The following is a 27,819-nucleotide window of genomic DNA, read 5'->3' as shown; positions in this document are numbered from 1 at the left end:
TTGATCTTTGGATTAGCAGCTGGTTGAGGCAGCCTGTGGAAGGTCTTAATGTTCTTTTTACAGACTGAAATCTCACATTCTACATCAGATTAGCAGCACTTCTCTTGTTGTGGTCAGGCAGGGTTAAATTGGATTGAATTATGAATTAGCTTAAGACAAATGCAATTTCAAGCGGGCTGTACAATAGATAATTATAGCAGATCGCTGCTTAGACACCACCGTGAAACCTTCCTACAACCACTCGCTGGCTCTCGCTGGTGTTTGCTTCTCATTTTCAACCCTCCTCTGGATATTCTACCAAATTATACCATTAGACACCATACTACACCATTAGCAGCAGGTCATCTAAACGCTCATTTACTTATCCCAAACTTACCTGATTAGGGTAAATAAATTATCAAATTATGAGTTTAACTTGAACATACAAACATGAAATACTGAACCAGGGGCACGCGAGTTATTAAAGGGTGGAAAAGTACCAGAATTTCAGTTTGAATGTTCAGGTCTCTAATGGTTTGACCACGCTGTGTCTCTAAATCTTACATGTAAGTTGTATTAAGTGTCTTTAATCCATTTTAAAAGACATGACTCACCCGCAGATGTCACATTTGTACTCCCTCATGCCGAGGTGCCTCTTCACGTGGTTCCTGGCGTCTCCGAGCTGAGCAGTTGCAAAGTTGCAGATCTTACATATGAAGGGCTTGGATCCTGCAAAACAAGGTAAAGAGAGTTCATATCCAACAATAATATTATGTCTGAAAGACAGAAGTGGCAATTTTAATAAAACATGACTGAATAACATGACTGAATATCAGAAATCTGATTTTACATTACAGATCATTTTTCAATGCCTGGCATGTAAGACTGTTATTAGTTCTGTGCTAGCACTTCAACCTACTTCACAAAATGATTTCAGATTTATCCAAACAGATGCCTTTACTACAGTCCCCATAAAAACTACAGTCACACTCCAAGTGCCAGGCATCTCTTCTTTCACTCTCTATCTATCCTTGTCACTCTCCTTCATCTCTTACCTACTCTTCCTTTGCCTGTGGACGGGTAAATTGGATTCCAAAGGTCAGGGCGAATACGTAAATCAATTCTGTGTGCGCTCACTACCTCCCATTCCATCATTAAAGCGCTAATCACTCTGGCGGGCTTCGTGGGGAGGTTTCTCCCTAATTATTGTCATTAATAAGTCCATAGGGCGGGGTAGCGTTTGAAAGAGTGGCAGAGTCTTTGCATGCAATCAGTCATTTAAGAGCAGAGCTGCGAGGGCTGATGCCTCCGCTATCTGTGTGACGCACAAACACACTGGCTCAAGTTAAAAGAGGAAGCCAGGTCTTTCGCAATCGGGCATATTAGAAATGGTTGTTTATGTTAGACTAAATCAGTTACTCAAGTGGTTTACCAAACTTTAAATTCAAGCCAAACAATTTGCTAAAGCCTGTACTTGTTCGCCAAACTCAAACATATGCATTTGGATAAAATGGATAGCTTGTTTGGCTGGCGGAGCCAGATTAAGGCCAGCATTACACAGTGCGACACTGCAATCTAAGTGGCAGCCTGGTATGATATGATATCCACATACGCATCTTTGAGCAAACCCTCACCCTCTCGCAGTGAATATCCCAAGACGTTCTACAATATTTATTCCAGGGGCAGCCGCTGATTTGATTAAGCACTTTGTGTAGATTACTAATTCGTTCATACACGGTTCACTTGCTGTGAGCTGGAAGTACGACACATCGAATTTTAAGCCAGTAACGAAGATTGAAAGGCAAGCCTGTGCTAACAAGGCCCATAAACACAGGGGGCGGGGGGGCGGACGGGGGTCCACACATGGGCAACAGCGAAGCCAGCCTCTTCATTTCACATGTCCCTCCAGTATACTACACACACACACACACAAATATCAGTGCACACAAAGGCACATACACAAGAACAAATACAGGCAGAATAACACATGAAATCCCTATACATAACTACACACTTCACACCTAAATGTGCAGACACGTTCACACACACACTTTAAAAAAAAAAAAAAAATCACACAACACAATCATCAACACCCATAAAAAACTAAAAGACTGGCATACACACTCACACCACACCCACCATCACACCTACACATACCTATATCTAGATGCAGAACCCCACCTCACACCACCTGCATGTGCATGAACACACACACATTAAATTCACAAGACATAATCACCCATGGACAAACAGAGGGAGAGACAATCATGCTCTCTCCTTCTCACTCACACACACACAACCTAAAGTTGAGGTGAGAGGGAGGCGTGTGGGGAGCTGATTTGTCCAGATGGCTGGCTGAGTATGAGACATGGCAGAAAGGAGAGATGTAACGTCCCTCAGTTCTCACATCTTATCACATTAATACTCCACCACTCCACTTAAACAGCCTCCGTGAAACTGAAATTGACCATCAATGCAGTGTCATGTTAAATTAATATTGCCATCCACATAGGGGCGATGTGGCTCCCTCACATCCCACATGAGACAGGGAATGACTAATTCATTTCCTGAGAGGAGAAGCTCATGCAGTGTTTCACTACACACACACACACACACACACAAGGTGATGTCTTAAGCCTTGCACATGCCACACACTCCTGCCACAGCATCGGATTTAATCTTGCGGTTTAAAAGAAGAGAATAATGCATGATCGTGTCATATAAATAAATGTCTGCATTGTTCGGTTTCTTTCTTTCATCCCTACAAGCACTGTATAAGTTATCACAATCTGTCACACGAAGGGCTGCAGATATCCAGTCCAAATTTATTTTTATCCATCGCATTGTTTTCAATTTTTTTAGCCGAACCAATAGATCTATTTTACATTGTAGTGAGTGGATTAGAATGTGGTTAATGTGGTGCCATAAGTCACAGAAATATTAAACATGATCCTATATGGGGGAATTTCACATGATAAATATAGGAAAAATATACTATAACTGAGTGCCAGAAGGGAGGAGAGGGAGAGAAAAGCATCTCTCCCCCCTCGCAAACACAAAGTTTGATGGCATGTGTGAAAATTCTTCAGTATATAAACACAACAAACTTTTAAAATATGCAGCTGTATTCTCCAGCCATGTAGAGGGAACTCACAAACTAGGCATTAAAACACAGAAATAAGTGAAATAAAAGAAATGTTTCACTTAAGTCAAGCTTAAATGTGCATATTGAAAAAACTTATTACCTCACACCAGCATGATTTAGTAACTTACTACTGATACGCATACTGAAATAATTGTTATATCGGTCAAACACTAGAAAACATCGTGTTAAACTGCAAACACAACTGATGATACATCAAATGATGAAACAACAGAACAAAGCAGTATTAACACACATGGACATCGTCTATTATACCCATTATACAGAGCTCTGACTACACAAATCCTTTATTTAGTGATTACAGTTTTGTGATACGTGTGTATTTTCATGTCCATAGAAACACCTTAATCGAAGAAAAAAGCATTTTTACAAATAAGGCAGCGCTAGAGCTGTACTAGCTCTCCCACAGCGCCACTGTCGCCAAGCGCTCCATAACACCTGCTTTTTGTATGAAGTTTGCGTAACTACATGTGTCGGCTGTGCCAGAGGATTACTGGTATGCGTGAATGTGGATTGTTACATGGAGTATTTCTACAACTGGCTGTGTTTTGTCACTATTGAACGTTACTGCCGTCTACAGGATTTTAAGAAGTGCAGCATAATAAATGCAATACATAAATGGCAACGTGAAACCAACTGTGTTAACCAACGTGAAAAATAGTTAGTGTGGTTTGGATCTCTCTAAAATGTAATAGCTTCTTCCTTGGCCCTTGCTTCACCCTTCCACCAAGTTTCATGGAAATCGGGGAAGTAATTTTTCTGTAATCCTCCTGACACAGAAACCAACAAACCGAACCGAAAACATAACCTCCTTGGTGGAGGTAATACTTAATAAAAAGCTCCAAGCTTCATTTCCCATAATGCAAGGTGATAGCAACTTTCATTAGATCCCAGATTGCCTAAATGTCCAGCTCTTTCAAAGCCCACTTTCTATTAAAAACTCTCAAGGCCAAGTCGAGATAAACCCGACGATATGAACAGGGTTATTTTTCCAAACTTTGGCAAGTTTCCTCCAGAGCCACAGGAGATTATAAAACTGTTTTCACAAGCTGATTAGTACTCCTCATGATGAACAAACTGAACTTCATGGGTAAAACTGATAGAGAATGGTTACAGATGAGTTTTCATTTTGTTGTTCATAATGGCGCACACCTGTTAGCAAATTATCAGTTGGGAATTTGTGCATGGCTGATTTACGTGGGCTGGATGTCGCTACCTGCGAGAATGTCACACTGATAGCCAATTAGTAGAACAACGGAATCAATTTTTCAGATACAAAAAAAAATATGAGCAGTAAATAGTTCAGAATCACCGGGATTTGCCATTTACCAGCAGAAAGATTACAAATGAAAATGTAATATTTGGAAATAGGCAATACACCCATTGAGTCCCATGAATATACATATGCTAGATTACACAATTTTCTAATAAAGGTGTAATTTAAAAAGCGGCAGGGACCACCAAAACAATTTACTGCCCAGCTACGTCACTGTCATTATCTTAAAGACAGGGCAAGACGTACAGGAGTGTTTTCCAACGGTACTCTCTCTCTCTCTCTCTCTCTCTCTCTCTCTCTCTCTCTCTCTCTCTCTCTCTCTCTCTCTCTCTCTCCTGGGATCCATTTTCCTGGGAGTTCGCAGCCGTTCATTAACACGGTTTTAATGTCTTTCCATTTCCAGTCTGAAATATCCTTGTAGCGGTGCTGAAGAAACTTGGTTAACTTACGAATCACAATCTGGGAAGGCCTCATTTGCCACCCAGCCCATCCCAATTCGATTCCATCCGTTCTAAAAGTTAGGTTTTCGACTTCTGGATCCACGGTCATTAGGGGGTGATCGTGGTCGTACAGCTGGTGTAGAGGTATGATGGGATTCCCTGTTGGTGATGGTGGCAAGTGAGGTGAAAATTGTGGCTTTGCACACCTCGAAGACGAGCTACAGGACAGTGTTCATGGGAGACAGGGAGAGGGCGAAAAGGCGCAGCAGGGAAAAGTGCTCTTGTGATGGAGTTAAAAGCTGCTGCTCATAGTTCTGGTCACCGCGGCCACTGGGATTTACCCTCTCTGCCATTCTTTGGCTAGCCCGCCGGAATGAATTGTCCTCACGAAGTTTGGCCAATTCCCACCCTATCTCCCCAACCCTCCTCCTGAGAGACGAGTTGTCCTCCAGTGCCTTCTTGCGGTCCTGTGCCAGCTCATCCAAAGACTTCTGAAGCCTGGAGATTTCCCGCCGCACACACTGTTTCACCAGTCCCTCCACTGCCTGCACGGTGACCGCTGCAGCAGGAGGTGCTGGCATGGAAAAACAGCAACTAAATCTAGAGCTGTCGATACTTCTGTCTTGTCCCAGTCTATTTTCACTTTGACTCAGCTTTCACTTTTTCATGCTTTTCTCCATCTGGTCCCTCTACATTTTCTTGTCATCAAACCTCCACGCACTGATTAGTTTGATGGTGAGTGATGGTAAAACTCATGCAAATAAATCTCATCCTTCATCCTTAAAAACCCCTTTGGCATTGTATATGTACTCTTTTGCCCATCTGGGTCTGGATCTGGTTGCAAAATGGAGTTGGACTTGACTTCAAATGTAATAAAATAAATATAGAATATGTGGATTACAAGGTCCATCCACTTTGAAGTTAATACAAGATCCTCCCTCATCACAGTGCCTCTGGGGGCAGACGTTGTTTTCAGTGAAGGTTTTAATGTCGCATGCTGCTCTAAATATGTGTCTATACTTGATAGAAGGTAAAATCCCTGGAGGAAAACGAAATAAATAGCTTCTCTTAGAAATGTATCAGACCCTGTATGTTTCTGAAGGTATACGTGTTGAAGTTTTGAAAAATCCTGACACAAGCCAGTGGAGCACTTGCAGTTTTACTTTTCAGTTATCCGTAAAAGCACACTTCACATGCTGTATGTGAGCGTGCATGCATGGCATGTCTGCCCATTACTTTAAGGCTCAGTCTGAGGTCAGACAGCTCACTCCTGTGAAAAACTGACCAATTTACCTCAAAATGCAAATTCCAGCTGTACCCTCATTGGCAAAATGCAAGCATGTTCCTTTAAGGGACAAATTGACAAATCTGTGTGCAGCCTCCCACTACCGTCTCCTGATTTCACTGATTAATCAAGTGAATAAAAACTAGGTCTTAATTAAAAGGATCTGGACATGCTCCCAGCCCAGAAACTGGCAGACCCCCACCGTGCAGCTTCACAGCCCCACAAACAAACTCCCAGAATAAATGACCACCATATAAAAGGTGAATAATTCACTGTAATGAGGGAACTTAGCAATAATAACAACTGGCATATGTTGTCAAAATGAAAAGAAAGTGGTGCCTTCCACAAATAAGAACAGCATAAATGAAAGTGGAGAAGTAATCTCATAAACAACAACATAATTCAATTAAATAAAAAGGTAAACCTGAAAAAAAAAACAAAGTATTCATCATTTGAAACCTCAGGATGTGCCCTTGACTGGACGCCATCTGTTGGGACCTCAGTGTCACAGCTTTCATTTTCTTAAGTAACACTAAGTAAGTGACCTCAAAACTCAAGAATTATGACACGGAATTATGAACACATATAGACTAATCGTTAATAAGAAGAAAGTGGTGGCTCAACATTAATCATCAGGATTTTCACCTCCGATTCTTACAGCTTTAAGCAATCTGATTTCAGCAGTAAGCAATCTGACTTTGGCCCCGCAAGGTGACTGGCATACATACAAGATATAAGGACAACAAATGAATCTTTTCCTGTGGCTCAGCAAATACACTGACTTCCCTTCTTATACAACTGAAGTAACAAGATATCAGGACGGTTTATTGCAACACATTTCAGCCCATTGCATTTATGGGCATATGATGACATAATGGAGTGAAATCACCGCACTGTTTTAAGTACTTCACCAGAATTCAGTGAGGACACTGAGGGAATATTATGTCTGGGTTTTCTAGAAAGTGCTACGTGACAAAGCTGCGATACCTACAAAAACCATCCACTGTCAACGAGTCTGAAAGTGGAAACAATCGTATTTTATCTCCCATTCAACGGACATTTCACACACACAGGCAATCATGTACACCCATTGTAAGCACAGAGCATGGACTTCAATTAAAGTCCCATTAAAGTTTGGGCTGAAAGGGGGGTGAACCATAGGAGGCAGGGAAGGGCATTTATTGATGGCGCCCTCACATCTCGTTCCTGCATTAAGTTGATTTTTAAAGCAATTAATACACATGGTCAGGGAGAAGTAATGGAGCGCCCTATGTTCTTAACCTGCCGGACACTTCTCAGCCAGAGCCCTGGCCGATGCAGCCCTGCTTTGCATTATAAATGACAAGATAAATCTTAATGGATTGAGCATAATCAGCTAGCCATGAAGGCTGACATATACACACATTCACTCGGCGTACGGGTGCTCACACACATATACACAAACATGGACGTACAGACACAAGGGAAATTAAAGGCTTTGAATACGTCTGCATTGATTATTTTAAATTATTAGCCCACCTCTCTTTGGACCTCCAATGCTTTTAGCCTAAGCTTTAACACATTTACAGAGACTTATTGACTATAATTACAAGTGAGTCTTGGTAATGGACACATCAATTATGAGTCGCACATGTCTCTGACCAAGCGTTGTTCGGGGAATCCCAATCTGGGGTCCATTAGCGTCTCTCCTGCTGGTCTGAAGCTCAATCAGTCTTTACCTTCACCTCTACTGAAACAGCTATTACCTGGCTGCAGTAGATAGTAGCATTAACATTAGCTTGAACTGCCAAAGAAGAGGCTGTATCTCCCCACTCACTACTGTTGTACCTGAAAACAGAGGCCTAATAGCTCAGCAGCTATGCAAAGAAGATCACTGTTTACCCTGTGAAGTGTTTCTTGGTAAAGCTTGATGTGTTCAAGTGCTCATAAGGCATTAAAAAGCCTCAAAATATGCACAAATCCAATCTGTATCAGTCACAGGAGGTTAAATAATTTACGCATTTTTTGGATCAATCATCTGAGTTCGAGCCCAAATAAGGTCTAAAATATGTGTCAATAAGTCGCTAATTCAAATATTTGGAAAGAGATAAGATACAAAAAATTATAAACACCTTCCTAATACCGTGTTGTTGTGTAATGTTTCAACAAACTCATAGTGGGTTGCAGGATTCAGGCACTCCTTCAATTCTCACTATATTCAATACATAAAATGAAGAATAATAGCTTTGAGCTGCTTTTACACAGAGCACATACCGCACCGGTGTATATATATTGTACAGTACATGTGTTAGAGATGCAGAGAGTAGGAAGAAAAAGAAGAGAGTGAGAGTAACCTGAAGCAAGATACATACCAGTATGTGTACGAATGTGTGCCAGGAAGGCCATGGAGTTGCTGCTCTTGCACACCTTCCCGCAATATTTACACACGCTGCCCTGGTTCTCCTCGCGCTCGCGGTTGATCTGCTCCGTGTCCTCCAACACGTACTTGTTGACCTCCCTCAGAAGCTCCTCGTGTTTCTCCTTTATGTGAAAAAACAGATCCTGCTCCGATTCAAAGCGGTCCGTGCATTTCACGCACTTGAAGCTCGCGCCCCCTTCAGGCAGCTCCTCCACGCTGTTCTGCTCGTTGCGGAGGTGGGCGGCGCTGGTCAGGTGCTGGTGCAGGTTACTCTCGGTGTAGAATGACTTGCCGCACACCAAGCAGTGGAAATGCTTCTCCTTGGACGGATGTTTCATTGAGATGTGGACGTTGAGGCCACTGATGCCGTCGGCCATAAAGCCGCAGTCATCGCAGCGGATGCGAGTGCTGCTTCCTTTGGCTTCCTCTCTCACCTTCACTTCCTTGCGTTTGAGCTTCTTGACATATGCAGAATTGGAGGGAAGGAAGCTGGAAGGCACCGGTGATCCTCCAGTCAGACATATCACAGCAGCCTCCCCTTCTAGAGCCAGACCTTCCTGCAGCGCCTGCTCCTGCTCAGCAAGGGCCTTCATGGACACAATGCAGGCATCGAAGGGGGGGGCTTTGGACATTTGTGTATCTGAATGAGAGCTGTCGCTTTTTGCACCTAAAATCATCGCATCTGCATTAAAGTGTTCATCGGCTGCTTGTTTAGCTTCTTCCTCCTTGCTCTCTTGCTGTGCGGACTGACTCACTGCAGCCTGAAGCTCTGCTGGAGCCTGCTGGGGTCCAGACAGCGCCCTAAGTCCAGTTGTCTGGTTGGCTGGATCTGGTTCAGCACCACTGGAATATGTGAGGCTCTCTGCTTGCTTCTCATCTGCACTGCTAGCCAAACTAGCCACAGCATCGACAGACTCTGTTGTGACGGAGGGTGCAGTTGTATTCTGACTTTCCATAGCTTGGCTGTCATCAGAACAAGATTCAGACACTTCAGTGGGGCTGGGAGGTTCACATTCAGGGTTAGAATTTGCCCCCACGAACTCAATGACCTCCTTCAGCTTTAATGGGAGTGCCAAAGCTCTTTGCCCCTCGCCCCCAAGTGGTTCCAGGTATTTCTGGCTCTTCTGTTTGTGCTTTTCTGTGTTGGCATGGCGAGACATTTCCCTGCTTGTCACAGCGTAGTAGCTACATGCTAGACAGACATACTCAAAGTCTTTGGTGTGCTTTCTCTTGATGTGAAGATGGAGTGAAGGGATTGACTGAGCTACAAAATTGCAATGGCTACAAGCATTAACAGAGTCATATTTATTTTTTTTCTGGCTTGTGTCTGACTGAGTTTGTTCATCTCCACTGTGTTCCTTGGATGCCGTGTTGTCAGGTTCCTGCTCTTTGTCACTTGTCTGTGGCGCTGCATTTGGCTTCTGGGCTTGTGTAGCTGTGGGTTCCTGCGGTGATGCACCGGTGTGATTGTTAACAGAGTTCTTACTTGCACACTCTTGTGCACGTCTAACATGCTTCTTTGTGATACAGTGACGATCCATGTCTCCTTTGGTCACGCAGCTGTAGTTGCACAGAGTGCAGCTGTAGCCATACTCCTTGCTGTGTTTGCGGCGGACGTGGACACTGAGGTTGGTAGCGTTAGACACTACCAGGCCACAGTATCCACAAGTGGTTGTGGACCCTTGTTTTGGTCTTCCTCTTTTCTTTATGGGAGGTTCAAGCTCTAAATCTTCCTCCTCTACTGGCACAGCCTTGGCACCCTCCACTGCCTCTTCAGCTTCTGGATCTCCTTCTGTCAAAGCAGCCACCCTCTCTCCTCCAGTCACCTGAGCCATATCGTCTATAATAGCACCACCTCCAGCGCTCTCTCTGCTTATACTCTCAACATAGACTTCATAGGAGGAAGATTTGGTGCTTTCCTCCCCTTTCTCCTGCTGCATGTGGCTATCCGAGGACAGGTGGACTTCCATCCACTCTGTTGTGGCCGAAACAAAGTTACACAATTTGCACCGGTACCACTCCTGGTCCAGGTGTTTGACTCGCGTGTGGTTCTCCAGCAATGCAGGGGTGCTAACCCTGAAATCACAGTTTGTACACTTCAGCTGGAACCTGCTGAGCGCACGTTTGGTTGCCACTCGTGTTGGCGTGGCCTTCACAGCGTTGCCAGGATCTTCAGCCTCTTCTTCTTTATCCATGTTCTCATCAGTGTCAACTGAAAGACATTTCAAACAAGCACTTTTCAGCTCTCCTTTCAACCATCAGTTAAACCAACTCAGTCAAAACATAGTGTGCATTTATAATTGATAACTCATTACAATGAACGAAGAAATAGTAAAAACTTAGCACTGCATGTGCCTGTTTTAAGTAAAACTAAGACTTTGTATCAATATTATATTCAGTGAAAATTCCCCCAAGAAAGAGAATGTACATGCGATTAACACGTAATGCTCAACACTGGTAAAAATCCATCAATATTTTGATGAAACATTTCCCCTTCAACTATAGACTGAACCATCTAACATCTTTAGAATAGCATGAACTCAGATTGAGGCTGGATTTCAACTTTGGCTGAACTGGAAAATAGCATGTACTCACATGTGTATGGGGTGTCTTTGGTGTGGTATCTCCGGATATGCACATCTAGAGGGGACTTGTCTCTAAACTCTTGCCCACAGTAGTTGCAGGAATGTATAATCTTAGGTTTTGGGGTTCGCTTGCTTACTCTTCTCTCCTGGGTATGGATTGCTTCCTCTTGATCTGCCTGTTGTTTGTCTAATACAGTTTCCTTTGTAGTTAAAGTCTTTGTGTTCATGCTATTGTCACTGGCTGCTGTTCTCAGCTCATTAAGACCAGACTCCTGGTTTTGTTTAACTTCAGCAGCATTTTCCGTCTCCATGTCCACGTCCTGCTGGATTTCAGATGGACTCACTTCAGAGATATTTTCACTTTTTTCAGGTGGCTTTGCAGATCTATTGGCATTCTTTGACTTATTTCCATGCTTTCTTGCATAGTGAATCTTTAGTGATCTTGGACATTTGGCTGAGAAGCCACATATTGTGCAGAGGTTATCCCCATCTACAGGTACGCAGTCTGGCCGCAGTCTCTCGGTGAGCTCCTCATCTGCTTCATCAGGCTTGGCAGTCCTGCTCTGTGAGTTTCTTTTAGTTTCCTCCGTAGCCACATCATTTGGCTGAACCTTCCTACTGGTGTCATTTTCAGGCACTTTATCCTCAGCAGCCTCCTTTCCTGATATCAATGTTTTCTCCATATCATATCCTGCAATTAATTATATAACGATGAAGCTGACTGGTGTCACCAATGGTGAATCAAACTCCTGAGAAAAACAAAAACACAGAACTTATGTTTGACATCTTCAACTGTCTGAAACACCGTTCAGTGAATTAATGAAAATTCTGTAAAGAAGTGAAGTGCATTAAACACAAACTGTGTGCCTAACCACAAGCTTCAGAGAAGTGATGGATCTTTCAACAACACTATCTGACTTAACACAAGCAAATGTCGCCATCTAGTGCTTCCAGAAACAAATTGTTAGGTAAAAACATGCTGGCATGAGAGCTGGCTGTGGCTGCTTATTAAATGAGAAAAAACAAGTCTGCTTAAGTCACAGTCATTTGATAGAGTATACATATGTCATTACTGGTTTAAGATTCATTACCCAATGCTTGTAGACATGATTCAATGGAGCTCCAATCATTGCCACAATTAGATCAATAATGGTGCATTAAGTATAGCTTAACTTTTAATTATGAATAAGTGTGCTTTTAATGCTATCCACGGCATGTCTCATGGCAATGATGCAATGTCATTTCACAGTAGCCTAGGCAGCTCAGTGCTGTGTTTCATTAATTTACACCCTTCTCCACCACCATGAAATATAGGGGACATCTCGAGCAGCAAGTATTGTTTCAGTTATTTTTCCATGATCCGTGTGCAAATTGTGACAAAGGTTAAACATAATTTTGTATTTTATATACTTTGTGGAATGGATGCTGTCCATCTGGATTTAACTGTGCTATGGGTCATGCCTTGTTTCTGCTGACAAGCCTCAGCCTATTTGTATTAGCAAATGTAAATATATGAATATGTAAAAAGTGATGTTAGGGCCTCACGGAGTTCTGTTAAAGCCACCCAATGAGCACTTCAGTTCAAGTCCAACTTTGAGAATACTCACTACCGCCATCTACTGTGTATTTTGGTAGAATATGACTAAAGGATGAGCAGAAGGGACACCATATCAAGTTGGAATTTTAAGTAAAGTGCTTATTTGGTTGCTAACGTTAAATTGACTTTGCTCCGAAACTAAGTGAGGTTTATTGTTGATTATCAATGGTTTAAATAGTGTTTATATTTTTATTTCCATGCTTTTAGTTCGGAATTCGGTATCACGTTCCCTCAAGAGAACGGAGAAAGTATAACGCTCGTATCTGGGCAGAAGATACTAGAGAGCGCATTAAAAGATGGACAACAAAGCCGGTGCTACTGAAACTCTTGGTGCAACTCCGTCATTATTTAAAAACGCTTCGAAGGCAACTTAGCTAGCTACATTGTCAACTTGCTAACTATCTGGGTTTCACTACCAAGTGACGCCAGCGGTTTCACTACCGAGCGTCAAACTGCAACGGCAACGTAAGACATTCGGTATTGAAGTGTAAAGTACTGTGTGAATTTTATTTTTGTAGCGTAATTGAATACTGCATTAGAACACAATTACAGGGAAGTGGTTGTGAATACCACTACTGTCTACCGCAGCTAACATGCTAACAAGCGACATGTTTCTAAACCGTATTTTGAGATACGCAGAGCGTGTCCAATTAAATTGCTACATCAGTTGTGTTGTCCAATCACAGCGGGAGAAAGGCGGGTCTACATCGCTCTATGGTATGGAAAACGACGGCAGCACAGAGGCCCAAAAAGGAGGCTAACATCGACCCCCGAAACAGTGAGCTATATCGCCTAAATAGTGCATGCAAACACCCAAGAGAGTCGTCTGTCTATTCAAAAAGAGCAACTCGAGCAATGATTAGACAATACAGTCCAGCCAAAATAAAACTTACCCCTTGTTACACGACTATTTCCACTGTCCGCGCTTTTTCCTGCTAGACACAAATGGCGTACCGTAGCGTGAGCCATGCGTCACACGAGAAGGCGGCCTTGCTGCCCGCGGCTTCTCTTTTTTTTCTAAAACAACTGACTCGGTCACGTGGTTCATTCTTCTTCGTGTTGATATTCTATGGCGATTGACAAACAGTATACTGCATTACCACCACCAACTGGTATGGAGTATGACTCTGGTATCTTCCCACTGGCAAACCGAATTCAAATACAGAAAAGAACACAAAATGAGAAAAGAAAAAAAAAAATCATGAAAACAACATTATTTTCTCTCTGTCAACTTTGTTCAACTAAGACTCAAAGAAACGAAAAGAGAAAACACTTCTCCCAAGACCTTCTCTGCAGAAGACCACATTAGCCGTAGCTCAACTCTTTAAGGAACGAAGAACTAGGTTCTTTAAGGTTCAGTACCTGTTCTCTTCTCTCAGCATCATATTTTATCACAGTAATAAAGTTTCTTACTGATCACAACATTCACACCTTCCTGTATTATGTTTTTCTATTTCAAATAATCAGATGTTTAATCATGTGTGACTTAACCACAGCTGAGATATTGTTGTTTCCCCTCTCCAGGTTCTCCCCATACTTCTCATCATACCTACTTTTCTACTCAGCATAACCACAGTCTGGCCCTTCCTTCTTCACACTGCTTTCGCCACCTTTCTTCCAACTTACACTTAATCGTGGTCCACGTCGTTCCTTTTTGTGGATGCCATTGCACATTTGTCATTTATTTCATTTCCTCTGGTTCCTAAATGTGCTGGTATTCATACAAATGCCATAGTTCGTCCCACCATTTTAATTTCTATAGTGTCTGCTCTATCTCTATTAAGACATCTGGTCTGCTGTCTGTTCTTCAAGATGGTGAATGATGAATGACCCGGGATTTAGCAAACTGCTGCTCTAAAAGGTCTCACAGCTCCAATCCATAATGCTAATAAAATTGCCAGCATCTCCACAGTATACACCAATAATCCAGCACTTATTTGTTTGGGGTTTCTAATGTTGAAATCTGGAACTGTGAATGAAATACAAATTTTGTTATGTTCATTGAAGCATCTATATAAAAATGAGCAAAGCTGTAGGAGTTATTTTTTAGATCGGTCTTTATTACCTGTGGATGTAAAATAAATTCCTTATCTTTTTGCTCAGCAATGTGAAATCATCAGCAGGGTCAGGAAGTATCCATGGATCTATTATTGAGAGGACTAATGTTTATTTCAGTTTTTTCAAGCTTTTTCTGTCTGCCTAATAACCATCCAAAAGGTTTTGCTTCTCTCCTTTTCTCAAGATGGTTTCAGTGCATCTTGTGTTGGATGATCTTAACTTTGTCCTTTAAAATTAACTCTGTAAATTAATGACAACTCTCCTTAGTTCCAGTGGCATTTCTCTCATATCCACCTGTAATGCTGGTGCTGGCTACTTTTAACTAGTTCCTACATGAAGTGGTCACAGTGAGATGGTCACACATCGTGCTTCAGTTGTCATTGTCACAGTGATTTTCCCTCGTGTGAAACAATGAAATCTGTTTGGCATGTTTAACAAAAAGCATGACTTTGACCGACATTGCTCTTCATTAAGTACTGGAAAAACCTCCTCCCATCTGGTGACGTACTTGAACAAACTTTTTGCCTTTCTGGCAGGTACCGTTGAGTAGCAGGTGCCGTTTAAGTGAATGACTTCACATCAATAGATGTTACAGCTAATGTTCTACATATTGCACCTGCTGTACTGGACGGGAACATAACAAACACATGACATAGGCTGTTAAGCCTAATGGCAACGTTACAGCCGACATTTGGAAATATATTTAAATGCTAGAACAGCAGGAGAGATGGGTAAAATATGGGAGAAAAATGTGGAGGTTGACAGATTTGGTCTTCAAAATGTGCGCATGGAAGCTGAGGTGAAGTTTTCTTGTGGGGATTATCATCTGCAAGCTCGAGCACGTGGGAACACCTTAATGTGACTGTAGCACATTTCTTCACGTTTCTGCAGTATTAGTTATATATAGTGTCCATGTGAGTGAGCTGACTTTTCTTTGAAGTTTAAAAAAGTCTGCATGACAACAAAAGCTATACCAACTGTTGAAAGACTTCTCCAGCACGTCAACTTTAAAAATGTAAATGAAAAAATCTCTGGTAGTCTGTTGGAAAGTAAAGAAAATAAATACAGAGCTTTAGACTTTAAAAATGTGGGTGTAAATATTCACGCTGCCGTCATTTCTCTTGCCTTTCTGAACTGTAATTAAAATGTTACGAGAATATAAGAAATAGCTTTAATTATTGTATTCATTTAAAGTAGCTTCAGCATGATGTCTGTACAGAGACAGTGTGTGTTTTTTTCTCAAATGGTCAGCCTGTGATGAATCACCACTTCCATTTGACATCCACTGTTCGCTTTATGGAAATACTGAAGATGGATAATGCATGAGCATTAATTGATTAAGTAGTCTGACAGGTCAGGAGGTGATAAATGATACCTCCTGCAATGAATACACAGTTTACTTTGCAATAATTTTCTTTAATTCATCACAGTCAAAATTATATGACATGGATGGTTGGAAACACATACCCCCCTTGTCCCCGGCCCCCATTTTTCACTAGAATTCATCATTCATTTTTCTCCATTAGTTGTCTATTAAAAGAGGGGAGGCTGCTTGGTCGACACTGCCTCAGCCTCCTCTCTTTTAGCCATTGTGCTTCTTTTAAAGTTTTGCTGTGAAATCAACAGATTATCCACCTTAAATTTGGGATTTTTTTTTTCAGTCAATCAATCAAATCAAGAAGACAAAAATGATATCAATTAGACTTATTTATTAACTAAATATATATTACTGTCATTCATATTTTCTTTTCATTGTACTGTTGTTTTTTTCTCTGAAGCAGATTTAAATAGTTTGTTTCCTTAAGCTTGAATAAAGCCTTTACCTGACATCCCAACATCCATCCACAGTGAAGAGGCCTCAGTCACATGCTCATTACAGCTAGAGGACACTTATCTTTACATTTAGAAAACTGTTCATTTTCTCTCTTTTCATTTTTCACATTTTCAATAATACATGACATAATGTTGTAACAGGCAAAGACAGAGCTCACATTTGACCTGTTACCGATATCAAGGAACTCCACTCAGATGTTGCTAATAATTAAGGTGATCATAACAGCAGTTATATGATCTATATTTGCCATCCTGTAATACAGTCGATGTACGTTAACCATAACCATGCATGGGTTGCACCAGCTCTGCCTAAATTCAAACATAGCCCAGTCTGAACATAATTTCTAGTTTAACTGCTGTAAGATAACATAGCCAAAATAATAATAATACTGATAATAGGAAAAATGTGCAAATGTGCATGTGCCAAGAGATATGCAAATGCTAAATAAAATAATAATGCATTTTAAGAGTAATGATAAACAATGCCTAATATAGAAAAAAAATGCTAACAATAGTAGTACAAGGTAAGAGTTCTGCTTCAGGAGAAAGGAGCAGTTCTATAGTTGAATGGCCACCAGAAGGAAGCAGCTCATGTGGTGTTCTGTGGAGCACGTGGTTACTGAGTGTCTGGCTGAATGTGCTCCTCTGGCTGACGAGAGTGCCGTTTAGAAGAGTGGGAGATGTTGTCAATGATGGAGAGGAGGTCTGTCAACATCCTACTCTTTGCAACTCCATGCAGAGTCCAGCTCCACCCTCAGGACAGAGCCAGCCTTCTGCATCAGTTTATCGAGTCTGTTGGTGTCAGACATCCTCAGGCTCCTGCCCGAGCAGACCACAGATTAGAAAATGGCGCTGACCAGCACAGACTCATAAAACATTGGCAGCGTGCTGCCGCAGATATTGAAGGACTGGGGGGGTGTAAACAACAACCAAGATGGCATGTGAAAAATCCTGAGGTATATAATATTGACGTAGCCCCACGGCTAGCAGTTCAGTGTCTGGGTTGCTGAACCTTTCCTTGACAGTAATGTGACCACGGTGGCACCAACTGTTATTGACAACAGTGGTGAGCAGGATGCTCACTGTCTTCCAAACCTAATCATAATACTTTAAACTCTTTCCATACTTTTTTGTTGATGTTTGTTGATTGATGTTAGCTATGTTTAGTTGTTGCCGCATTTGCTGTAATGTAGCAAAGTGGTCAATGGAAAAGCGATTGAAAATGAAACAACACTCTTAAATATTTGGCATGAACTATTTTAAAGGACATAGCTGAGGTCCACCCACACAGGTGTTTTCAATTTGCTGCCAAATTAGTCCTCTCCTCAGGACAGTGGCCGTGTGCAGACTGTGTTTCGAATACCTTTTTCACAGCAGACATTTTGACTTGTCATGGTGAGCTACTAAAAGCACAGGTGTTACTAATAACATTAATGATGGCTCCATTATATTCAAGTGTCCCAGTGAGCCGTGACAGTGCGCCTACATGCACAATACCAGGACGCTGAGACTGAGGCAGCTAAATGGAATCCAGCCACCACTGACTGTATTATTTACACCCTACTGTGTCATGTCACAATGTCTCCTGTGAGAAAGACCTATTGACTTTGGTTTTATTGCACGCTTTATAGGATGAAATTACACCTTAATCATTCTTATTAATGAGCTTGGTTACTTCAAGGAACACTGAGCAAAAGTAATCAATCAGAATAACTAAAAACACAGGCCGCTACTGTGTGTCCACTGGGCCATCAGTTGACAAAAACCCTCAGCTATGGCAAAGTCCCAGCATGTGATATTCCCTTTCAGTCAAACTCTGAAACATGTTTACATGCAGTGCACAGTAGGACATGATCATCAAGAATGTGTTTTAAGTTCTAAAACTATTATGTTGTTGGGACACATGTGCAATTGTTTTGGCTGCACTGCTGCCAGTTGCATGCTGTCTAATATGCTCATCAAACATGCGGGACCATGGTGGCATCAACCACTCTAAACCAGCTCATAGGCATAGCTTAGGTGGGATGAGATCATGACTACAAAATTTTTAATTTGGCCAATTTCCACCTGAGAATCACTGTTTACTATTACTATTACTCTAAATATTACTTAGAAAACTCTGATATAACATTTAGCACACCTGATTATTAATACATTAAGAAGCAAAACATGGGAAAGAAAGAGATGAAGCCCAGAGGCACAGTAAAGTAAATGTCTTAAATGTCTAAACTGAACAAAGTTTAGTTTAGTTGCAGCACGTATGTGATTGTACCATTCATTGATGGTTAAGTTCAAATTGTTGTGTGACCACAACATCCGTCCACTATTGTGATCATTACTAAATATTTTTAACGTTTTTTATTTTGAATGCATTTTTCTTTTCCCTCTACAACCTTGCTTGTGGCTCTTGTATATTCCATGCATGCTGTTTTTAGAATTCTTTGAATTTTTCCCATAAAACTGACAGTCGCAATCAGCCTCAGTTAGCACGCCCTTAAGAGCATATGCAGCGAGGAGAGAGGCACACCTAGCAGACACTCACACAAATGACATACAAACTGCGATTCTAGCCTGGTGCATCTGTTTGGTAAATATAGTACATATGTTTGAGGCAGAATGCGTCACCTGAAGCTGCAGAAAACTTGTTGTTCAGATGCACAAGTTTCACTTTAATAGAGAGCAGACGCCAGCAGAGGGAGCAGTCTGCACATTTATTACACCAGGGCAATCTTAAGCCACAGCTGTGTGTGTGTGTGTGTGTGTGTGTGTGTGTGTGTGTGTGTGTGTGTGTGTGTGTGTGTGTGTGTGTGTGTGCGTGTGTACACGTATGCAGTGCCATGGTAACCAGCCGAGACACATCTGACAGAAAAACGGTTTTGCTAAAAGCTTAGACTGTTGCTATAATGTAATCATGCTGTAACGTTGTTTCAGGGAATAGAAGTATAGGAACATGGAGAGAGGTCAGAGGAACACAATGAAAGGATAGTGACACCAGCAGGCAGGTTTACAGGAACTGCTTTGGATATTTTACATTTTACTGTTTTTCCTATCAAATACCTGTTTTTTTGTTGTGCATTATGTGTGGAAAATATCCATAGAACAAGCTGTGCATGCATATAAATGTTCCTTAGTCACTGCAACCTGCTAACTACTGCTTTAATAACACAAACCCTTCTAAACATTGCTTCCAGGTTAAACTTAAATCCTGCTCTGACAAAATGAATGCTGAGGTCACATTTCTTGAATAAACAGTCGCCAATAGTCTTGCAACTTCAAGCTAAGTAGCCAGCTAGAACCCCAGTACAGATTTGATGGCACGCATCCAACATCTGCAGAATCTTAACTTTTTCAGTAACTACAGGGAGTTTATATGTATCTGTCACAGTATGCAGTGATGCACAGGCAGAGCGCAGGACTCTTACACCCATTTTAACCAAATGGACCCTTGTAAAACCTCCTTGCACAAGGCTGACCTGTGTGTGACTCTACTACACCAAACCTGACGTCACAAAATATCCGTGTCAAGCTGTTTACGTGTGGGTATCCAATATCATATTACTACTCTCTGCTCTGTTGTCAGTTGATTTAGTGTTCATCCTTAACTCTTGTTCAGTTAGTGAGCTGCATCATGCATAGGTTTCCTGCTCCTGATCTTGAGGTGTGTTGTTCACATTGGTCACTGGATATTTCAACATAGTTCAAGAGCTTTCTTTTCAAAGGGATTGCTGGGGATGTGTCCCAGTGTATCTCTACTAAACTGTTAATGAGAACACTGTCATAAGTGCCAGGATTTGCAAGATTTTAAGCCCTCATCCACTTCATTTTTGTTGCAAATTTTGTGCAGCTGATTCATGATCTCCTGTCATTGGTCGCCCACCTGTCGGCCAAGGTAGGGCATAGGCTTCAGTGTGCCTCTTACAGTCATCAGCTACTTCACCAGGACAGGATTACATGCGGGGAGACTGAAATCGCCGAACCACTCAGTGACTTGGTACCTCAGCAAAACAGTACAAGTCAGTGCAGCATGTGTACTTTTGTGAGACATACACCTAGATTTCTTCACTGGTGGTCATGTGTTTTACCAATAAGTTTAGTATTCTGAATGGGAGACTGTAGGTATGAAAATCAGAATTGGTGGCAAAGGAAACTCTACCACAGCATGCTCACTGCAGCTTGAAGCCTAATGAGCCGATTGAGTCCTGCCAACTGTCCACTGGCAAAAAGAGCAACTCTGCACATGCAGGGTCTGCCCCGCCTCCCCATATACACAGTTTATTAAGAGGATATTTGCCGGTTGCAGGAAGCCATTTTTTTCTCTGTCTGTGATGTGTGTGTGCACATGCTTGGGTTTTCATTCATTATTGTAGCAGCAGCTGTCTAAGACCATGATGTCACAACAGCTCCAAAATGCAGCACGTCACTGTGTAAACACAGAGCCACAGGGACATGCCCAGACATTTTGAGGGACTGTTGCTCTAACCTGAAAAAAATAACCCGAGCCTGCTACCAGTATGTTAGCCAGCTGGCTAAGATTGGTGCAAGTGATAGCATGGCAATATTAAGCGCTGTGATACAAACTTGACAAGCTGCAAACTGTTCGGAGGCATGTGGACATTTTTATTCACAGGGCATCAAATTGGCTATATCACTGGTTGTTAATCATTTCCACAACTTCAGAGGACTCACCTGGAGCCCTCACACAGTGGCAACAATACTGGGATTGTACGATACAGTCTCATTAAAGGGGGCAATGGGCATTGCTTTACATGGTATTTTTACTTTCAATTTCATATATTAGCAGCCACAACAGCAAAGATAAAACAATTAGAATTTCTTTTTTGTCCTCCAGAGAGGCACCTCAGCCAAAGAGGGCAAATGGGCTGTTGAGTGGGCAACTTTAGCCCGGCCTTGTGCACGTCCTTGCAGAGCCATGATTTAAAGGGGAGTCTTAGAAAAGGGTGCAGTGATGTTTGGGTTCAGTTTGATAGCTTCAAGAACACGCACTGTGGAAAATTTTGGCCTATATTTAGTCTAAAACAGAATATTTAAAAAATATATAGTCTATATCAGTGACTCACAATGCTATTCCAACTTCTTTGCTATCTTGAACTCTATTTTCATCTGATTTACTGTAGATTTCTGTCCTCAACTCATGCTCTGCTCCACTCCACTCTGTACCTTTGGCTGTAGTAAACCTGCATCCCAGATGGATGGCATGTGCAGTAGCATTCCTTCAGACTAGCTTCACTAATCCCTGTTGCTCAAGTTCTGACATTTCCCTCCAGCAGATCTGGGCCAACCAGGGCTGATACACAGATCATGTTTCTGCTGGATCTAAATGAAACTGCCTTTCTATCTTAGGATCCTCAGGTTCAAAAAGTGTGTGGGATTAGAGTAAAACTGGACAGAGGAGAAGGGTTATTCAAAGACTACAATTTCTGCTTCAGCATTTTTCAAAGCATAAAACAAAGTCATGATGATAACAGGAGGGCGACCAAATATGAAGGTCTTGCTTTGTGGTCTGTGTTAAATGGGAGTGTCTGAGTTGAAACAGTCTGATGATGAATTCATGAGGGGAGCTCCTTGGTTTTCTGGCACTAAACACAACAACACATGCAGGCCACACAGCTGCGGGACACTCATTCTCCAGGATCTCTCTCTCACTCTCTCACAGCCTAGACACCCCTATCCCTTCCTCTCCAACCTCTCCATCCTTTCCTAGAAGCATTACCTCACACAACATTAGGCAGAGTCGGAGGTATTACCTCGGGAGTGCATGTGTGTGTGTGTGATTGAGCTCTCTATCTATGCGTCCTTGTGTGAGTAAGAGGGAAAAGAAGGGAAATAGAAACTGTCTCCGAGACATTTCTGTTTAAATGTGCCATTTAAACAGCTTTGGGTGGAGCACGGTCGACTTAATCCTTCTTTCTCTTTTTCTCTCTGAATTCATCGCACTTGCAAAACCATAAAAATGTGTTTGGGATACATGTATCCTGCAAAGGTTTTCCCTTTTCTGATATTAAACATTCATGGTTTGAGGTATTTGTCTTCAAGTGGACAGACAGATTTGCAACAAGGCTAAAGCACTAGGCAGAAAAATTTAAGAAGAGGCTTTTAACATCCTGTAACTAATGCATGTTCACTGAATCATCTGAGCTCAAGGACCCAACCATCCTCACAGCATTAAACAGCAAGGCAACCACTCAACACTAGCATAATTATTACCATGACCTACAACCAAGAGGTGTTTCATTTCACTCCCACCTTCATATAATATGATGAAATTTACTGAATATTCTGTAGCACACGAATACTATTACAGTCAAGGAAAAGTGGAGGGTGTATCCTTCAATACACTTAAATTATTGTCATTACGCTGATCGTAACCTAAACGAAGAGTACAAGGAAAGGGGAGTTAACTATCCTAACAGGAGAGGTTGCTGTTAACAAAACCATAATAACTTAGCACGTTATGACTGCTGCTGGTCATCTAAACACCCTCGAAGTTGAGGCTTATGAGAGTGGCTGTGTATAACATCAGTCAAACAGCCATGATTTAAATCTCAGTGCCTCCCCAGGCCCACCCAAAGAGACAGGAGAAATTACACCGAGAGTGGTTTCTCTCAACATCTCGCACTCTTATTGTCTCCATCTTAGTCTTTTTTTTTTTTTTTTTGCTTTTGTTGTCCAACTCATCCCTTCCAGTACTGTGTGTGTTCGTTGGACCTCAGATGACCCCTTTCATCTCTAGCACCTACACAAAGCTGATTTCATAATGGGAATATGAAAACAAAATACGCGTTATTGAAATTTGTCATTTCATACTTTATCAGAGTCCCTTTTTTCCCTTGTCTCACAAAGCAAACCGAATTACGCTATTCCAAGTTGGTCTGCCAGGAATGTAAACACAGGGTCTGGTCAGATGACGTTGCTTTGTGGCAAAAGTTGAGCCAGCTTCTGCTTTTTGCTGGATAATCTTTTTTTTTTTTTTTTTCTGTGGGAGTCCTCATTGTTGGCAACACCACTGTGCCAACAAAGCAGTCTCATTGAAATGAATGAGGGGGCTATGTTTTTTTTACACAGTGTTAGGTCAGTCTGAACACAGCCTCATTAATGAACATGAATTTGGTCAATAGCATTAATGGTGTCCTGCCGTGGCAGTGCCCAAGGCAAACTCTAACCCCCCACCACCAAGGTTTTTATCATGTTTTGCATGTAAAACGTAGCCATGGAGATGTTAGCTATAGCCTCTTTTTTGTCTTTCAGCAGGTCCCGTTTGCCCTGTAACTATGGATGTGCCAACGACTGTCACTGGATTACTTTTGATATTAGAAAAAAACATCAAAACATGAAGCTGGTGATGCAAGATTTGAGATTTATGAAGAGTGCACATTTTAAAAGGTTGTTTTCAGGGCATTGCCCTTATTGCAGAGCTGATAGTAGTGAGAGGACAGGAAATAATATGCAACAACAGTCCATGACTATTCCAGAACCGCAGAACCACAATGGATCAACATGGATTTGAGACCCACCATGACAGATGTTTTTCTGTGTAAGAGTGCAGCTCTAAAACTTGACTGTTCTCCAGAGCTCCTGTCCGAGTTGTAATGTCTCCAACTGCAGCTTTGAATGTTCTTATTTTCCTTTGCAGGTTCACGTCATAGCATTGAGGGGTGTGTGTGTGTGTGTGTGTGCACGTGTGTGTGAGGGTGATTATGGTGTCATGACGTCTGCTGGTGTTAGGGCTGAACCTGAGAAACTTTTTAGACACAGCAACCCCCACAACGGCCCTTCCCAAACACACACACTTACCGGCTTCCCTGACTTAAACACACGTACAAGGGGACTCACACTTCACAAGCACGTTCACACACACTCTCACACACGTGATTACCAATAAATGGGTCGTCGTAGTGGTTAAGTGTGTTTAGGGGCGCTGCAGACCCTCGACAGCTGATGTTTGGACAGCTTTTTGTTGGTAACAGCCACATCAAAAATGAAACTCAACTAGCTGGGAGACTATGACTCAGTGTAAATGTATGTATGTTTCAGATGTGTGTGTGTGTGTGTGTGTGTGTGTGTGTGTGTGTGTGTGTGTGTGTAGCTGCATGTTGCACCAGGAGAGCGCGCTGTGCCTTTCTTCCTGTACAGGTAAATCAACCTGGAACTGGCAGTGACTATGAAAGGGGAAAGAAGAAGCAGAGTGGCCTCTCGCTTTTCCTGACGGCAGACCAGATCTGAAACCACACAGGTAAGATCGCTCCTGACAGAGATGCTAGCAGTCCTTGCCATCTGCAGTGGCATTGCTAGGGTCTCTTGGGGCTCCAAGCAAGAAATCCCTGGGGCCACCACCCCACCCGTGCACACTGCAAAATTTTGGTTTTTGCACATATAAATGCACAATTTCTGGGACATTTGAGATGAATACTGAAAAAAATAGATTAGTGGTTCTCAAAGTGAGGTCCAGGGACCAACAAAAGTCCCTGAAAGCCCAGGCCTATCAATAATCCTTGTTGTAAATAAGTGGCCGGGGCCCCCCTAGTGGCAGGTGGCTCCAAGCCACTGCCTGGCTTGCCTACCCACAAGCCCCGCCCCTGCTTCCCAGATTCCCTTACTGCAGAACCATAACTAACCACAGATTATTATTTCTAAAGCATTCACCACAAATAAAGCATCTAGGAGGAGAAATGGCAATGAGTCACTGCTTCGGTTTTCTTCAGTTACTGAGGATCTTACTAATCCAGAACTCTGCAGCCTTATTTAACTCAGATGTGAAAATGTGACTTCAGAATTTGTGCTGATTGAAGGCTGATGTTGCCAGTCTTCAATAGCAGGTTAGTAAAAGTGATAAATCTGTCACTTTTAGAAAGACTATGATGCACAATCCCTTTGTTTTCCTATAACAAATGTGCTTTGTGGCACTCAACGCTATTCCATCATCTAAATACAAACACGTGTTTACTGATACATTGTTCCGTTTCATTTTCTCAGTAAGAAATAAATACTCCTGTAAAGGTTGTACTGTAATGTATTATTTATTACATGCTTAAAGGAATAGTTCAGCCTTTTTGAAAAAGGGTTCCTGAGGGTTAAATGAGGAGATTGATGCACTCTCATGCTTGCATGTTAAACATGACACTACTGCCAGCAACCAGTGAGCTTAGTTTAGCACAAAGACTGGACACAGTGGGAAACAGACAGCCTGGTTCTGTCCAAAGGTAACAAAATCTACCAACCAGCACCCTTAATGCTCAATAATTAATATGTTATATCTCATTTGTTTAATCAGTCCAATAAACTGAAGTGTAAAAACAGCAGTCCACCATTTTACAGCAGTTATGAGCTGGACCATCTGTTGGCTGGTTGCCTGACAACTGGTTCCAGCCAAGAAATATTCATGCACATAATACATCTAACAGGTGCTGGTGGGTGTACTTTAGAGGTTTGGACAAAGCCAGTCTGGCTGTTTCTCCCTGCTTCCAGTGTTTGTGCTAAGCTAAGCTAAACAGCTGCTGGAAGGCAGGCTTTGATCACTTAAGTCACTTTATAACCTGACTGACAAATGTAATGAAGTAAAAAGTCCAATGTTTTCCTCTCAAATGCAGTAGCACTGAAGCGTAAGGTCGCATAAAATGGAAATACTCCAGTAAAGTATAAGTACCTTGAATTTGAACTTGAGTACAATACTTCAGTGAATGTACTTGGATACATTCCACTAGTGACAAGGAGACAGACTTGCACCAAACTGCACTGTTTTTCATTTTACTCTGTGTGAAGTGTGCTTTGAGCTCTTGTAAAGCATGAACATGCATAACACTGTCCATGTGTGCATAAGTGTGTAGAAGTCTTTATTGTAGTCTATGCAAACACACACACACACACACACACACACACGCGCGCGCGCGCGCGCGCACACTATCCCAAAGTCCGTCTCATTGTCATAACAAATGCTCACACAGTGAGTCCATACATTGTTCCAAAAATATCTCATGACCTTAATTAACACATTAAATGTTCTGCTTGTGACATATGTACTTCAAATTTTTCAAGAGCAGTTTACTTTGGGTATGCCTTGGATAGGCGTTTTAGGATCATTTTTACTGCACTGGTAAGGGGTTTTGAAATGCCATAAATGTGAAAAGGTTTGAGACTTTTTATTTATCTATTGAAATACAAAGTGTGCTTAAATAAAGCTCAGATTGCAAAATATATTTAATGATGTGTGTCCTCATTCAAAGTTACAGAGCCACTGGCAAACAAGGTATGACTGGTGAAATGCACACCTTACTGAGGAAAGAAATCTGCATTGATGTTGGACATATACGTGGCCCCTCTGTGTAAAATATGGCTCTGTTTCAGGCCCCTGATTTAGAAAAATCCTAGATCGGCCCCTGTTTTAGACCTTAGCTGACCAACTGCAACAAGTACGTTGCCCCAGAGTATATATTTGAGGTACATGTAGGCTTAATCTACATATATAGGACTTTGCAGTGCATAGCAGAACTTTAACTTGACCACAACAAGAAGGAGTGCAAACAGACGGCAGCTTGAAAACAGCTAAATATCCATCCCCATGGCATTGTACAAAGCATCAGGTCAAATGGCGTCGTCTACTGCAACAGACCTTCAGATTCATAAAGGGAGCTTGCTTGGAAAATGCTACACGGTGGAGTCTTTCCTTGGTGAGGGTGGCCTGGCGTGTCCTGTGACTGCTGTTGAGCCCAGTGTCTGTGTGCAGATCATCTGGTATAGGGCACCAGAAGTCATGCTGGGCATGCCTTTTACTGAGGCCATAGATATGTGGTCTCTGGGTGTGACAGCTATTGCCCTGGCCACATCGTACCTCATCTACCCCGGGGACATGGATTACGATGTGTTGAGCTTTATCCTAGATACTCAGGGACAGCCGGCAGACCATGTGCTTGACTGTGGTTTGAAAGACAAAATGATGGCCAGCAACTTTGGAAATTTAAGACACCGGAAAGTTTTGCAAATGAGACGGGTTTCTACGCTACAGACACAGGGGTATCAACTCTCGCGATGACCTTTACTTCCTGATGGACGATGGAGATGAGCGTGGTCGACATCAGTTGGTGGACCTCATTAAAAGGATGCTGCACCTGGACCCTGACCAGCGCATCAAACCCCTAGAGGTTCCGCAGCATCCCTTCTTTACCGACAGTGTCCCACAGACATCCTGTGCTG

The 27,819-nt window shown here is 42.1% G+C and overlaps 1 protein-coding gene across 1 annotated transcript in view; it reads right to left on the bottom strand.

Annotated features, from left to right (window-relative positions):
- Positions 1 to 13,751, bottom strand: part of znf407 (zinc finger protein 407) — a 139,508-nt gene extending 125,757 nt beyond the window's left edge. Inside the window, exons 1-4 of the mRNA XM_076738167.1 lie at positions 13,617 to 13,751; positions 11,137 to 11,875; positions 8,495 to 10,753; positions 594 to 708 (exon numbers count right to left, since the gene is read on the bottom strand). Of these exons, the coding sequence (XP_076594282.1) occupies positions 594 to 708; positions 8,495 to 10,753; positions 11,137 to 11,809 (3,047 nt within the window). The 5' untranslated portion in view covers positions 11,810 to 11,875; positions 13,617 to 13,751. The remainder of the gene's footprint in view (positions 1 to 593; positions 709 to 8,494; positions 10,754 to 11,136; positions 11,876 to 13,616) is intronic.
- Between the last annotated feature and the right edge of the window lie 14,068 nt (positions 13,752 to 27,819).

Source organism: Chaetodon auriga, chromosome 8 (assembly GCF_051107435.1).
Source record: "Chaetodon auriga isolate fChaAug3 chromosome 8, fChaAug3.hap1, whole genome shotgun sequence".
In the NCBI taxonomy this organism is placed as follows: domain Eukaryota; kingdom Metazoa; phylum Chordata; class Actinopteri; order Chaetodontiformes; family Chaetodontidae; genus Chaetodon; species Chaetodon auriga.
The sequence above is the reverse complement of the archived record's forward strand: the minus strand, read 5'-3'. Positions and strand labels throughout refer to the sequence as shown.